This window comes from Pyxicephalus adspersus, chromosome 3 (genome assembly GCF_032062135.1).
Source record: "Pyxicephalus adspersus chromosome 3, UCB_Pads_2.0, whole genome shotgun sequence".
NCBI lineage: Eukaryota > Metazoa > Chordata > Amphibia > Anura > Pyxicephalidae > Pyxicephalus > Pyxicephalus adspersus.
Window position 1 is genome coordinate 15168248 of NC_092860.1, and position 16020 is coordinate 15184267.

Consider the following 16020-nt stretch of genomic DNA (forward strand, 5'->3'; position numbering starts at 1 on the left):
CTCCGAATCCGATCAAAGAAAAACGAGATCATGATAGCTCCAGGTAAGATCCCTACACGACATGTATACCTTATATCATTCCATTCAGAAATCCAATAGGAATGTACCAGATGTGCCAAAGTCTTGCCAGTCAGAAGAGCCTGAGGTTTGGGAGGCAGGTGCAGGTATGTGCACGTCTGGGTGCATGCACTTTATACTGCAGTAGTTTTACCCTCAATGACAGAGCCACTTTACAGTTCAAATTCCAGAGACTGCTCCTGGACTCTGCCATCTTGGATGTCATGTCAGCAAGCCCAGCAGACTTGGCTATCACTCAAGTCACACTCTATGATATTATTATTATTCTTAATATACAGTATTTCTATAGTGCCAACATATTACGCAGCGCTATATAATAGATAGCGGTTGCAATTGACAGACAGATCCAAACAATAACACATATTTCCGAAAGAGCTTACAATATAAGATTTGCTATTCCAGCAGCCACTATGAAACACGGTGTTTAGAAAGGGGAGAGGTGGAGGAGCAGAACCAGCACAGACAGCGATTAGTCACTCCCAGAAGTGATGACAAGAAGAGAGGAGCATTTCTAGAGAATTCTTTCTGAATTAGTCTGTGCTTAACCAACAATACTTTTGGTTGGCGACAGGGTCTCTTAAGGGCTTTTTCTTTATATAAATTTAATTTTGGGTCCAAGTTTTGCACCCAGCAACCTTTCTGAGGGTCTATGACATGCTTGGAGGGATGGGCTCTACTATATAATTTGCTAACAAGATAAGCAACACATTACAAATCAATACAAAAAAAAAAAACTGCTATAAAAAGAGAATATGCTGCAAGTAAGCATTTTAATGCTTTTATCAGCGTTTAGTTGGTGACAGGGTCTTTTTAAAGTCACAACTGACATATCATATGATATACGATCTGAAAAGTTTTACAGAACCTCCAAGTGAATTTGAAATCTTCATGAAGGCCTCAAACTCGAATTAACTTTTAACATTACTCTGTTTATTTCCAGATAAGGACTACATGCTAGTGGTCATTCAGCAGCCCTCAGAGTGATCCTCCCATCAAAGCAGCAATTTTAATTTTTGTTATTGCCTTTGCCTCCATGATTTTTGGTTTATGGACCTGATAAAATGGCATCTGATAGGAGAACACAAAGACCCAACAGATCAAGACCACGTAAAGCCTCGTATGCCTACTTCTCACACCTCCAGTCCTGGATGCTCAATGCAAAGAGGAGAATAGTACATCGGTCAGCTCTGGTCCTTGGGGCCCCTGACACTGCATGCTTTTTATTTCCTATCACTGGGGTGGTATTCTGCTCTATAACAGTCTTGTTTTATAATCAATCTGGTGAAATGACCAACCATTGTATCTGCTGGGTTTTTAATTAAGTGCATTTAGCCCTTCCTAATACTACTAGTTGGTGCATTTTGTAAATCTGCCATTTCAGACACAAAAGGCTCAATTCACAAAGTTAAAGTTTACGTAAAGCATTTTCAAATTTAAATCTCCAGGATGTGAGGGGACATCTCCTGCTCTGGAGATCTCCCCTCACTCTCTGTTCTGGCAACACAACAGGAAATCTTCCCTCTAAGTGACAGATGTGACAAAAACGACATTCACAAATTATTTACATTAATTATTAATTACAGTTTACAGAATTAATTACATTCAAATGATGGAATCTTATACTTGTGTTAAAGCTTTGTGAATTAAACCTGAAGTCTTACCCTGAGTGTTCATGACTATAGAGATGAAGTCTTTTCCCCAATATAATTTGTCATGTATTATTATAGAACACTGAGGTCCAGACTGATGTTCTGTAGTATGAAACCTAAGAAGTATCATGGTGAATAGCTGCACCTGGGGCTTTATTGTGCTGTATATGAGATGTAGCCTTATTAATATGTATTAATATTATTATAATAAAGAGCTTCTGACCTTTTTGTAGCGGGATCAAGTGCATGTAAAACTTTTTAGAAACAAATTGTCTCCGTGTTGCTTTGCATTCCCTTTGCTCGCCACACAATTGGTAAACCGGTAAACCATTGATCCCCAACCTTTTTTGTACCTTACTGGTTTCATGCAAGAAAAAATGTGCATGAACCAGAAGGTGTGTTCTGCAGAAAAACAGTCGGGGGGTAAGAGAGTGTCTATCCTCACTGGCTGCAGTCTTCATTGTAAAAGGAAGGATCTGTGTCCCCACTGGCTGGCTGAATGAAAAGACTGGTGAGAAAACACAGATCATTCGTATTACCATGCAAAATTCAACCGACAATGATATCCCAGCTAATCACCACTAACAGCCTGGTTGGGTCCCCCTGTGGTAAGGGTATCTGATTTTATCATTACCAAAGCTGTGTAAGAATATAGGGGAATTGAGCTTCAAGATTAAATTTATTCTGTTTATATTTTGTTTTCCCTGGTTCATTCTTTCACCTACTGACCCCAGTACCCTTTCATTAGGTATCAGCAAAATAATTGCTTCTGACCTCAGCTTCCCTAGTATGCATACAGGTGAGTTATGGATAAAAATGTTGTTACTACATTCTTGCTTTTGGCCAAGATACCAAAGCCACTGAACGGAACCCTTCTACTAACGCATAACAGAGGTCATAAAACAGTTCACTGCTTTGTTATCACTTCCCTGCCATAAGGCTAATGGCTCTGTACAAGGCTGACTGACTCCTCTAGGAGCATATTATTATCTCCCATAGAGGGAATGCAGCTGTTTTATCTGTGCTCCAATGATCGCTGCACAAGGCAAGAATATTTATTTAAATGTAACAATAGTATTATCTTCTCTGCAGATGGATAAAAATAAAGGTAATGCACGTTTATAGTCCAGTATACCATACTGATTACCTGAAGCTTATCAGTCTATGGTCTGACAGTGTTCAACCCAGAAATTTTTTTAAGCTTTGTGAGAAGAATTTGTAAGCGGGTGGTGGCCCCTGTATTGTGATCTAAAAACAGCCGTGTGGTTACTCAAAAGTGCCGAGTGGTGCACCCAGCTTAAAGGGGCTGGGGAGATCACTGGACAACCAGAAATATGAAATGTGGAAGCCACCACTAAATATAGGACTGTGGAGTTCTTGGTGACCAATCAGGGCTTGGGTAAGGTATTGTATTCTGATAACTGTATAGGGGGAATATCTGTAATGATAAATCTGATGAGGGACCTTTTTTGTATGGTTAGGACATTTTTTTTCCAAAGAAAAATGTTGCCCTAAAAGCTTAAAATGTTGCCTGTAGTTAAGCTTCTTTTGTTTGTCTCTTATTTAGGACCATGAACACTAAAGCGATAAGTTTAAAAAAAAATCAATTTGCATAGTAATTTGTTTAAAAAATGACATGTATGTGAAAGGTAATGCTCATTGATAAACGCACAAATACATTGGTTTATTATTGAGCTTCATTCTCAAATCACACACTAGGTGGTGCTATGATCATTTTTTATTACAAACATTACCAATGTCATTAGAGTTTCCCTAATCCCATCCATACACTGCAAAAACAATTTACAGTTGTACATAGAACTGATATTTAGGAGGAATCTTTATCACAAATTGATGCATTTTTTAAAATTAAATTGAAGCCACTCCCTTTGCTAATATTGAGCAAAATAGATTGTAATTCAGAGTAGAAAAGCCTATCTCGAGCCAGCAGCTGTAAAACTTGAAACTTCTTTTCTTTGTGGGAAAGCAAGAGGCTCTCTGCAGTTGCCCAATAAATCCCCAACTAAGTCAGACCTAAAGATTTACAAATAATGCTCATTGGTAATTGATGAACATCTGCTGAGAAATCTCTGCTTCCCCACGGGGAGCCAGGAACCTTCTACACATTCACCGGTGATCATTCACCAACCCATAAGATTGACTTTCTGTATTTGATGTCATTTCACAAACAGGCAAATCTGCATTGAAGTTGATTTGAAGCATATTAAAGATGAAGAATATTTAAAAACCACGAGAAGTCTCCACGGGAGGTTATATTTAGATTTCATACACGGCTGTTCCCTGCCCAAAATAGCGCAAATCTATTTCACTATTCTGCTTCTGTCTTTTTCACAAATCTACATTATTCATGCAGCCCTTGCAGTGTGATGGTGGGGTGAATCATTTCTATATTTTTTTTGTAGAATGACCTTCACTCAATGTACATAATTCTATGTTCTCTGACATGTCTCAACCTAGGGCTGCAATTGTGGAGAACAAGAGTTACTTCTGTACCACGACCAAATCAAACAAGCTTGACTTTTGCAATGCATGAACGTTTAGACACGGAACAGGAGGTCCTGGAAGTTTTGATGTTGATCCTGTCCGAATCTTTCCTTTCTGTGCTTGTGCTGCACTCCTAACATGCACCCCCACATGAAGAAAACTAAAGTAGTTAACATATTTAAGAACTGTAACTGCAATATATAGAATTTTTGTTCTTTAGTTTACATTACCTTAAGAGCCAATTAGATTTCTTTTAAAATATTTTTGGCACCAAAAGCTGCACACTGAGAAATACCACCAAACATTAAACCTGGGATGTCTGGATAGGTCAGAAGCTCCCCACAGACAATTATAAACTCCTTATCTGATAGTATTGAGCTGGAGTAACTGAACTGAACTGAATCTCTGAGCTTCATAAAGACCAACACTTCTTAAACACTTTTTAAGAATAAAAAATACATTGCCTGGCAGCTCTAAACAAAATTAGATTTTGCCACAATACCAATCTTTTCGCCTCTGCAAACACTCAGATCTGCCATCCAACCCCAGATTTATGGTTTGATTAGAGCCCAGCACTATTCAATTCTCTTCCTATGAGCCTAGGATCATGGACAAACCCCCAGTGGGTGCATCATGAGACTAGCCTGGGCTCACAGTACGGCTGCTCAGAATGGCATTCCCATGAGCAACAGTAGAGACTGCCCACCATCATTGCCAACAAGCAGACTCATCCATCCTTCCCACTGCTCCTCTTCTGCTGCAACTCTCTGTGATTCTCTTCATCCGCTTTCATTTCACCGTTTAATAAAATTTAAGCTGCTGTGCTTTGCGTTCAAATTTCTCCACAGTTCTTGTCCCACTTACCTTTCTGACCTGATAGTAAAATATTCCCCTAGCTGCTCTCTTCACTCCTCCAATGACCTGCTAATGACTTCATCGCTCATAACCTCATCACACGCACGACTACAAGACTTTTCTAGAGCTGCCCTGACCCTCTGGAATGGTCTTCCTGGTCCTATTTGGCTTACTCCTACTTTTTGCATATTTAAACGAGAACTCAAAAGCCATTTTTTTAAACTTCCCTACCAGTCTTCTGTCTTTTAAAACCCTCACCACTTATTTCTCACTACCTCATTCCGTATCTCCCCTCCTATTGTGTGCTGCTTCCCACACCTCTTAGATTTTAAGCTCTTCGGGGCAGGGTCCTCTCCCCCTCTTGTGTCACTGTCTGCATCTGTCATTTACAACTCCTATTTAATGTACAGCGCTGCATAATATGTTAGCACTATATAAATCCTGTTCATTTTTAATATTATTATTATTAATAATAATAATAATAATATTAATAATAATAATAATAATAAAGAGTAAGAACATGTGATCAGGAGGAAAACACCATGTATTTTATATATTTATTATCGCAAGGAGCTTGCACACAGGTAGACTTATATAAAAACATAATGCCCATGTAATATTGGCAGTGACTCTGTACCAGCCTCTGAACAGATGATGCACATGTAAATAATAATCCATTTTTTTCTATCATCTGTATTCTATTTACTGGAATGAGTCACATATCCTCAGTGTTTAAAATGAAGCCGTCTGTTTGCAGCTGCAATTATCTGCTTTATATTTTTTGTATGGTGTCAGCAATTTTTCCTGATGTGAAATGCACTCATCCTATAATCTATAAATATACAATCTGCTAACAGAGGGAAATGAAGTGCCTGGAAATGTTGTGATACTGCAATAAATTTGGGTCTGCTTGCCTTAATATGCAGCTACCTTACATTTTATCCATGAATTACCTTCTCGGTATACATACATATAGGATAGAAATGGCTGCTGGAAGATGACTGTGGCTGACTCATGAATGCAGTCACTTTTGACTACTGCTGTCAAATTGACTGCTGTCCTCATTGACTACATTGTGTAGAGAGGGTTGAGGGGTCTAAAAGGGTTTCCAAAAGCAGAGTTTTTCAAGCAGACTTCCTCCAGAAGTTGCTTGGGGTTCCTCAAGCAATGGGCAATCTGTGCCTCTCAGGTCAGTTTATGTGACCCCAATTATCTTTTTGGCTATCTGTAAGGGGAAGCTGTGGATAAAGTAATTAGAGAAGGGGATCCCTGAAGACCTGAAAGATATTTCAAGAATTTCCCCATGTTTAAAAGGTTGAAAAACACTGTCGTAAAGGGTCTCCGAACTGCCCAAGTTATCTTGAGACCACAAGAGCAGGCTTTCCTGTTCAGATGCACATGTAATGGTCATGCCCCTGCGTATGCCCAGTAACCTTTGCTTTATAAGGCAACAAAGTCCTCAATGATAGTCAAATTTTGGTTACACCCAGCTCCTTGGTTCTGAAATGCAACTTTGCTTTGGGATAGACTGTATTCTGAACTTGACCAAGTGCTGCTTGGCACAGCTTTACTTAGCCCCCAGTATTGAGTAACTAGTTGTTGTGACGTCGTAGACTTTTGCCTAAATTGCTTTAAAGGTTCCAGACATGAGTCAAAATGGGCAACCAAAGACAGAATTGTCACCCTCAATATATACACGTGCAAAGTCAACCTGACTTACCAACCTTTTATTATTATTATTAGTAATAATAATAATAATAATATAAAGGATATAGCATAAACATAATATACCATGCTGTACATTAAACCTATCTTTACCCGCCAATGCCCTGCCAGCTTTTCATGTACCATACTAATATCATCACCCTTATCTTTCTCCACTGGTACTACCACAACCCAACTTTGACTTACTGCAGACCCTGGGCTTACCAACTTACTTATTCTCTAACCCCAACACTGGTCTCATAAAACACTTGCAGTGGTCCAGACCTGGTTAACAGTTTCATGAAAAATTGACATGGGGGCTTATTTATTTGCCTGCAATTAATGCCATAATATGCAAGTTTTACCACAGTAATATTTGGCCCTTATGACGGACTTTCCTGCCTTGGGTTTTTTTGTTCTCATTGGACAGACAAGCAATCACCCACCATGTGTTAGGGTAATTTCAGATACCTGGTGTCAAACCACATGGCTGGCAGCTACTGGGTGCATCTGGGAGAAGCTATTTGCATCATGGGCAACATGGTCTATGCACTGCTGCGGCTATGGTATAGATCTTCAGACCACAACCTTCACCGCAACATGCAGCCGTGTGCCAAACAAAAGGGTTCCAACTGCTGAATGGGAGAATTTGGGGCAATGCTTGAGTCCACAGACCACTACAGCTCATTGGGGATCTGAAATGGCCCTTAGTTTATACCTTGCTAGTACCATGCCAATATCCAGGTGGTCTTATCTAATAGAGGCATGCAATGCATGCATCAGACAAAAGGGAAAAGGCAAAAAGTATTTAGAGTATTATATAGGAATGCTATTGGTCTGAACATTAGTGAATTGAGGGTAGGACAAGCTGGGCAATTATCCAGGGTCCCTACCTTGTCCAATTATTATTAATATTATTATTATTAATAATAATAAACAGTTTATTTTATAGCGCCAACATATTACAAAGTGCTGTACAAATAAATAGGGGTTACAAGTGACAGACAGATGCAGACAGTGACAAAGGAGAAGAATGGGACCCTGTCCAGGAGAGCTTACAATCTAAGAGGTGGGTAAAGGGTAAGGAATATATTTCATTTTCAAGATAGCAAGATAGATCCTCTTTAAGCAGACCACTAGTTAAGTGAGTGGAGCAAAGACCGGATCTAAACAAGGATGAAAGGTCATACTTTTGCATTATACCCCTTGCACCTCCTAGATTGTAAGCTTTTAGGGCAGGGTCCTCTCCTCCTGTGTCACTGTATCTGTCTGTCATTTGCAACCCCTATTTAATGTACAGCGCTGCGTGCTATGTTGGCGCATTATAAATTCTGTTTATTAATATTGATATAAATAATAATAATATTATTCCTGTTTATTAATAATAATGATAATAATAAATCTGTTTATTAATAATAATAATAATAATAATAATAATAATAATAATAATAATAATAAATAGGGCTTTTTTAGTACAATGGTGTAGGGATGATTGACTTAAATCGCACGTATATGCTAAAAACTAAAACTTGCTGCAGCTTTTGCACTTCATTGGGTTTATACTGTTTAGACCCCTTTAAAATTAGCCTAAAAAAAATTAAATCTGCACAAAACTCATGCCCCGTGTGAGGATCGAACTCACGACCTTCAGATTATGAGACTGACGCGCTACCTACTGCGCTAACGAGGCTCTGCATGTTATCTTCCACATTCTCTATTTAGTACATGACAGTGGAATCAAAAGGCTTTTTATAGTACAGTAATTGTAATAAATATTTTTGTTTCTGTAAAAAGCTTGTTTTTCAGTATAAATAAATACAATATGTTTATAAATACCCCTAATCATACATACCACATAAAAAAATATAAATCCCTTTAATACACACAACTGACCAGATACGTAAAAATAAACCTAAATGATAAAATAAACATTATTCTGATTTATGTGCATAGATATAAACAGACTGAATCGTTAATATAATAAACATTTAGGGATTATGCAGTACATAAGAAGGGCCAGCAGATGTCGCAGGCAGTCTGCTCTCCCGATGACGTCATGTAGCTGGTTACATTGTATATGATCAGAGTGTCGGAGATCCTCGCTCGGTGCTTGTCGGGTCTCAGGGCTGTCGGGGAGAATTGGGATCGCAGGATCGGAGATAAGAAGAACCTGTGCAGCCCCCATCTACAGAATCGGCTTGCGTGTGAGTGAAGTCGGGCTTGGCAGAGCTCAGGATGCCGTCAGAACGACCTTTTAAACACAGGAGGAGCTTTGGTGAGTGCTGACATCTTAGGGTGGATTATATTTTGCTCATTGTTTGCTGTTGCTTTGAGTGGCCTTGTATTCCAGCTGTGCCATACTCATAGATCCCTTGCTATTCCACCCCAAAAATATAATACATTATTTAGATTGCCCTAATTTGTAGTTACAACATCAAGCTTTGTATATTAGACTTTTTTTTCTATTATCATAAATCCACCATCATTACAGCTGGCTGGATGACATGAGCAAAATCATCAGTTTTATCAGTCTGATCCCTATTGTCTATTACATTGTCTGGGGATATTGGATCTGTCAGTGCTGGGCGATCAGGACTGGCACTGCTAGGTTTCTCATGTGACCAAGGTTGGCCTTTGCTTCCCTGAGATCCTGGTTTAGCAGGGAACTTGGTTTGGGGTTGCTGGGATCAGTAATGGTAGCTGCAGAGAGATTGTCGATGAATGTCACGAGTCCCTTGTTGTGTAAGTCCAATGCACTTGTGCTGTTTCCAAAGTCTGCGAATAGTCCCAGGGCTGAATATTGATTAACGGGGTCACCGGAAAAACAAAGCCCTGAAGGGAAAGGTGGCTATAATTATATTGCCTTGATAGAGAGATTCCCAAACTTGGAAAACCAACATTGAATAGATCTGTCTCATCACTGATCATTGTTGGGTAGAAATTCAATTTATCTCTAAGTAATAGGGATCACTGGATGGTATTGTCATGCCCTGACTGATCCGGACTTGGTGGTCACCATTTCCAGACATGTTCAATACCAGTTCACAGCCAGAAGATCCTCCTATAAAAGATTTACTAATTTCTGATCCTGATCTTCTAGTCCACAGTCAGAAGATTCCTGTATTTTACTAAAATCTAGCCCTTGTTTGATCCCAACCTTACAGTCCACAGCTAGATGATCCCCATGTTTAATTAAAGATTTGGTTGTGTTTAATCCTGATTCTGCAGTCTAAAGCCAGAGGATCCCTTTATTTCCAGTAAAGATCCAGCCATGTCCAAACCTGACCTTGTAGTCCATAGCCAGAAAATCCCCATATTGTGTTAAAATTCCAGCCCTGTCTGATTCTGGCCTTCCAATCCACATGATGCCTATAGCTTATTAAAGATAAAGGGTTTACAGTCCATAGAAGACCCCGTTATTTCCAGTAATTATCCAGACATGTTCAATCGTGACCTTCAATCCACAACCAGATTGTCATATTTATTAAATATCTTGCCCTGGGTGATCCCGACCTTGCAGTCCTTAGCCAGAATATCATAAGTTTTCCAGTAAAGATCCCACCCTGCTCTATCCCAACATTCCAGCTCACAGTTAGAAGATCCCCATATTTAATTAAAGGTCCTACCATATCTGAACCTGTCCTTCTAGTCCACATCTAGATGATCACCATATTTTATAGTAAAGATCCTGCCCTATCTGACCCTGACAATGTGGCTGGAGGTATTTACCCAGTCGCTGGCATATAGTGGGCATTATATTCCCTGCTCCTTGTTTAGACCTGTGATCTTGGCCTCTGAAGAATAGAAGATTTCTAACAACAACCACTAAAAAAAAAATGCCAGGAGCTTCACAGGAAGCTGATTGTGGAAGATGGACAACAATCTGTTACAACAAGCTATGTCTTATAGGAACACCAATATTTCACCATGGTTCCGCCTGCTACATCATTACAGAACTTAGCAGTGTAATATAGAGGTCAGAGGATGGAACCATGATGGGCAAAAGAGGTCACTGAATGATTGAAAGACTGGAGAGGGCTGCAGAGCTGGAACATAGGGTAGGCAGTAGATGTGGGGTACCAGAGAAATGGTTGTACTACCTCTTTGTCCTTTACAAGACTCCGTCCATGGCCCCTTCCTCATACATAATCCATGTACTTTAATTCATAGAAATGTGCTCCACTATGAATCACTACACTATAATGTAAAAGGTCCAGTGGCCCTCTAAAGTAGAACCAAGCAATGACAATTTGCTATTTTATAGGGACCATTTAATGGTAATTAGACCGCTAAATGTTAAATATGCCTAGGCTGCACCCTGGAATTCCTCCTGAACAACAGCAGTACATTTCTTGTTATGTGATGATGGCACATGGGCACTCCTTTTACAAAAGATTTTTATTAAACAAACAAGAGTGTATAGCTATTCAAAAAATACGAAAATGAAACATGTTACAAAAAGATAACACTGATCAATGAAAAAGTACAAAGCTGTTACTTCATAGCTATGAAGAGAAACATGTGATTAGCAATAGTACAATTACATAACTGCATAACAAAAATACAAATACAATAAAAAATATTATAAAGATAACAAAGAACAACACACATGGTTAAGGTATACCTCCTGATCTTCATGAGAAGAAAGTAGAGAGAAAAGAGAGAATCAAGAGAAAAAGGAAAAGAGAAGTCCTACTCCAAGAGAAAAAAAAACAAAAACATGACTTTAAAAATGGAGAAGAGAACGAGTTCTAAGAGAAGGCAAATAACAATCCAACTATGGTTGCCAGATAGCCAGAAATTTGTTGTGGGAATCATTAATATTAGCTGCAATTTTCTCATTGACTATAGTGTCGTGCATACGGTTTCTGACTTCCAAAAAATGTAAACCAGGTGTTTTCTAAGCACACGCAATGGTTTGCTTAGTGGCCCTAAAAATATATGTAATAAGGATAAAACATTTTTTGTCAACATTAGGTAAAAGGACATGGAATAAAGCTTGATGAGGATCTTTAGGTAAATTGATCCCAAGCACCGTGTTGAGCACATGGGCACTCCTATGCCTATAGTCCCTTAGTGGCAGCATGAGATCTAAGGCTCATCTAGCTTTGATTGCTAGTTTCAGGAGATTTGGTCATTTGGTGCATTGATTCTCATTGTTCTCCTGGCACTGATATAAGGATGCAAAGCCCTTCCTCTACCAAAAACTTCCCAGAAAGACACTGTACGAGGCTGGGCATGATAAGTAATAGGATATTATTTGATGCACGGCGACCACAGGCAATACTGGTGACCATCCATTTGCCCTCTGCCCAACTTTTCAGACCATACCCTCTAAGGTTTGGGTCTTCTTTGGTACTGGGAAGGACACAGAATACCATGGTTATTTTCCACTATAGATTCACAGCCAAGCAGTGATGTAGAAATACAGGTTGCAGAGGTCTTGATCAAGACCCAGCCTCTTACTCCAAAGGAGGGCCTATCTGGCCACTCATTGTTGTACACAGAGCAGGAACGGGAGATCTTCTGACATTGGCTTCCTCTTCCTGGTTGAGCATTGGATGACATACTGACAAAGGAAGACTGTAGTAGAAGATGGCGCCATGAGTGAGTGGCTGGTACAGTTACACTTGTAAATGAGTTGTTGAGGGTCCACAATGACATGACTCTAAAAGAAGTAATCTGATGGGGGGGGTCCTGATGTGAATGTGGAATTCTAATGTAAAGGGAGCCTCTGATATAAGTTTTGGGAACCAATGTGACATAGAGGGCTCTGATGTAAAGGGTTTGAGATGCGAAGGGCGTTACGTTTATTTGAAAGGGGGTCTCTGATATTTTAGCTCAAGGTTGGAGCTAGAGCTCTGATGAAATTAAGAAAACTTGTCAAGAATTAGTACTACATTTGATCTGTAGCTCGAAGACCATAAGTACTGGTGCAGAGGTGCCACAGACAGGAGGTCCATATTCCGCATCTGGGCCCATATGTCTGTAGCTACCATTTAACATCCAAAATCTTTCTGGATTATATAAAAAATATAGAGAATACAGATAATCTTTTTCCCCGTACATTGGTTCACTTGTCTAATCCCATCTGCCATCATGAAGATCACTGGGAATTTGTTAGAAATCCAACACCATCTGATGATCTTCTGACCATCTGCTTCTATACAGGATTGTGTGATTGTCTTTGAGGCCTGCAATTTACTAACAATTGGCATATTTGCAGTTTTGGAGTTAATGATTATTGTCGTGAGCAGTGTGGCAAACATACTCAAGGTTGGAATGTTCTCACCCAGCAGGTGACGGCTAATAACAGGTGTCTCCATCACGTGATGTTTATTCCCTCGTCACATTGCTGCACTCTTGTATTTCCTGTGATTCATCAGCCACGGAATCTAAAACGGTTAGATTAGTTCGGAATGACTACATGTTTGTTTCCAGTACTAGGAACCCAAACGATCCACCTGACCTGTGTTGGTTTAAGTGTTACCAGCTATCGGTCTGGGTCTCAGTTTTTAAATAGTTCAACTGTAACTTGGTACAGAAACCCTGATCTTTAAGTTATCAAGCCAGCTAAAACTGATATTAAGCTTGTCTAAACATAGAACAAAAATAGTGAGGTGGGTGGGTGAGGACAAGTGTTCTGTAGTTAATTAAGGTTACCATGTGGGCTAATAGGAGAAGCTAACACATACATAAAGCCATAAAGCTAAAGCTAACGCCACCCACAGCAGGTTTGAAGACCCAGGAACCAACCTTAGATGAACCCATTAGGATGGGTTCATCTAGGGTTGGTTCCTGGGTCTTCAAACCTGCTGTGGTTGGCCTTATACAAGCGGTTCTTATTGTTCTTGTTATATATATATATATATATATATATATTATAGGAACTGGACCCAGAGATAGAACAAACTAAAGGAACATTAAAATTTCTCTGGCTGACATCGGAGTTAGAAGTAGTGGTAGGGCTCCTTGTCAGGGTATTTAAAATAAATTGCCTGGGTCTGCTTGGGCCTATCGTGCTCTACTTGTAACTAAAATATCTCATTATGGTAAAATATTCGTTTCAGGTTGTTCTTTTGATTTGTGGGTCCTGTACGGTTGGTGGTGAACTATAAACCTTCATGAAGCCCTTTAACAATTAGGTGTTTGTTTTTCTCCTTGGTTGGTTCATCTTCCTCCTTGGTAAAACTCAGGACTTACTCTTTTGAATATCAATAAAGCCACAATAGGGCAGCTTTGAAAAGGCTTTGGGGATTTTCTGACAAAAACAATTGCAGCAGCTGGCTTGCATAGAGATGAGGGTCATGTAGCACCATATTGGTGCCTGGATCTTGACATCTGCTCAGCTTGCCTCCCATGGTAGCCTGTTGGGCCCTCTTGCAGGTTGGGTCTGCTGTAGTAGATTTGTCTGCCCTTGGTAATCTTTTGTTTAGTGGGAATGTGAACAAATAAACAAAATGAGTACATCAGCAATGATTTTCTTGGTAAATCCAGGACACTGAGATCTGGTCACGAGTTATTCATTTACAGACTATATAAGAACATTGCTAGCTGCACTCTTATGTTTGTGTTTATCAGCACTGGGGAATCTGATTTTGGGCTCTATATACAAATCAAGATATGTGTCACTTCAAAGGTGTGTACAGGGAGTGGTAAAACTACTGGGGCCCCTAAATCTTTGTTTGGGGTCTATAATTTTTATGACAAGTTTATAGGCAGAATTTTTCTTTATTGAATGGCATGTGTATAATATCTATGGACATATTCCACCTCCTAGTTTGTAAGCTCTTCAGGGCAGGGTCCTCTCTTCCTGTGTCACTGTCTGTATTCGTCTGTCATTTGCAACCCCTATTTAATGTACAGCGCTGTGTAATATGCTGGCGCTATATAAATCCTGTTTCATAATAATAATAATATTATGGACATTGAAACTAAACTCCAACCACAGCTTGTTTTTTAATTTTGAATAGCAAGAAGGTTTAATGCACATTATTATTTTTTGTCCCATTTTTTGTTATGAAGTTCCCCCTCCCAAATTCCCCCTCTCAATTTTTTGACTTTCATTTTAGGTATAAGTTTTCCTTATGTAGGAATTTTCCATTCCATTTGGGCATGTCCTAGTTTGCTCAAGCGACAATGCTCTTACTCCAGTATTGTTCCTTGCAGTATTTCAGTCCCACCACTAGAAGCCTTAATTCAACCTAAAAGACTGTGTGGACCCACCCCTGAGGAGCTGTTACCATGCAACCATGAGTTGTGATGATGTCATAAAATCCATCCGCCCACCACTCTGGGGGGCTTCAGAGAGGCAGAGGACCCTTCACAGATTTAAGGATCACAGACAAAAATAAAAGCCCAACAGAAATAATATATGTCAGGTGGCTGGTAACCCCGGGTACTCCCCCCATATGTATCAGGCAGTTGGTGAACCCAGATACTCCCCCATATAAATCAGGCAGGCGGTGACCCCAGATACTCCCCCATATATATCAGGCAGGTTGTACCCCTAGTTTCCCCACCATATATATCAGACAGGCAGTGACCCCAGATTCTCCCCCATATATATCAGGCAGGTGGTAACCTCATATATCCCCCCCATATATATCAGACAGCCAGTAATCCCAGATACTCCCCCCATATTTATCAGCAGGCGGTATCCCTTCTATCTCCCCCATATATATCAGGCAGGCGGTGAACTCGGATACTTCCCCATATATATCAGGCGGCTGGTAACCCCAAATACTTACCCATATATATCAGGCAGACGGTGACTCCAGATACTCCCCCATATATATTAGGCAGGTGGTACCCTTAGAATCTCCCCCATACAAGTATATATCAGGCAGAAAATGACCCCAGATTCTCCCCCATATATATCAAGCAGGCGATAACCTCAGATATTACCCCATTTATATCAGGCAGCCAGTAATCCCAGATACTCCCCCCATATTTATCAGGCAGGCGGTATCCCTAGATACTTCTCCATATATATCAGGCTTGCGGTGAACCTAGATTCTTCCCCATACAGTAAATATCAGGCAGGCAGTAACCCCAGATCCTCCCCCATATATATCAGACAGGCGGTATCCCTAGGTTCTCCCTCATATATATCTAGCAGGCAGTATCCCTAGATCCTTCCCCATATATATCAGGCAGGCAGTATCTCTAGATCCTCCCCCATATAAATCAGGCAGGCGGTATCCCTAGGTTCTCCCCCATATATATC

At 39.9% G+C, this 16020-nt stretch overlaps 2 protein-coding genes and 1 non-coding gene across 3 annotated transcripts in view; 2 read left to right on the plus strand and 1 right to left on the minus strand.

Annotated features, from left to right (window-relative positions):
• DYNLRB1 (dynein light chain roadblock-type 1) overlaps nt 1-1965 on the plus strand; it is a gene marked incomplete in the record, with an annotated part of 6028 nt that extends 4063 nt beyond the window's left edge. The window contains 2 exon segments of the mRNA XM_072403698.1: nt 1-43; nt 1019-1965. Coding sequence (XP_072259799.1) covers nt 1-43; nt 1019-1062 — 87 coding nt within the window.
• A 6443-nt stretch (nt 1966-8408) lies between these two features.
• On the minus strand, nt 8409-8481 carry TRNAM-CAU (transfer RNA methionine (anticodon CAU)). Its single transcript has one exon. It is a non-coding gene; the product is annotated as a tRNA-Met (tRNA).
• A 374-nt stretch (nt 8482-8855) lies between these two features.
• MAP1LC3A (microtubule associated protein 1 light chain 3 alpha) overlaps nt 8856-16020 on the plus strand; it is a 14163-nt gene continuing 6998 nt past the window's right edge. The window contains exon 1 of the mRNA XM_072403699.1: nt 8856-9066. Coding sequence (XP_072259800.1) covers nt 9027-9066 — 40 coding nt within the window. The 5' untranslated portion in view covers nt 8856-9026. The remainder of the gene's footprint in view (nt 9067-16020) is intronic.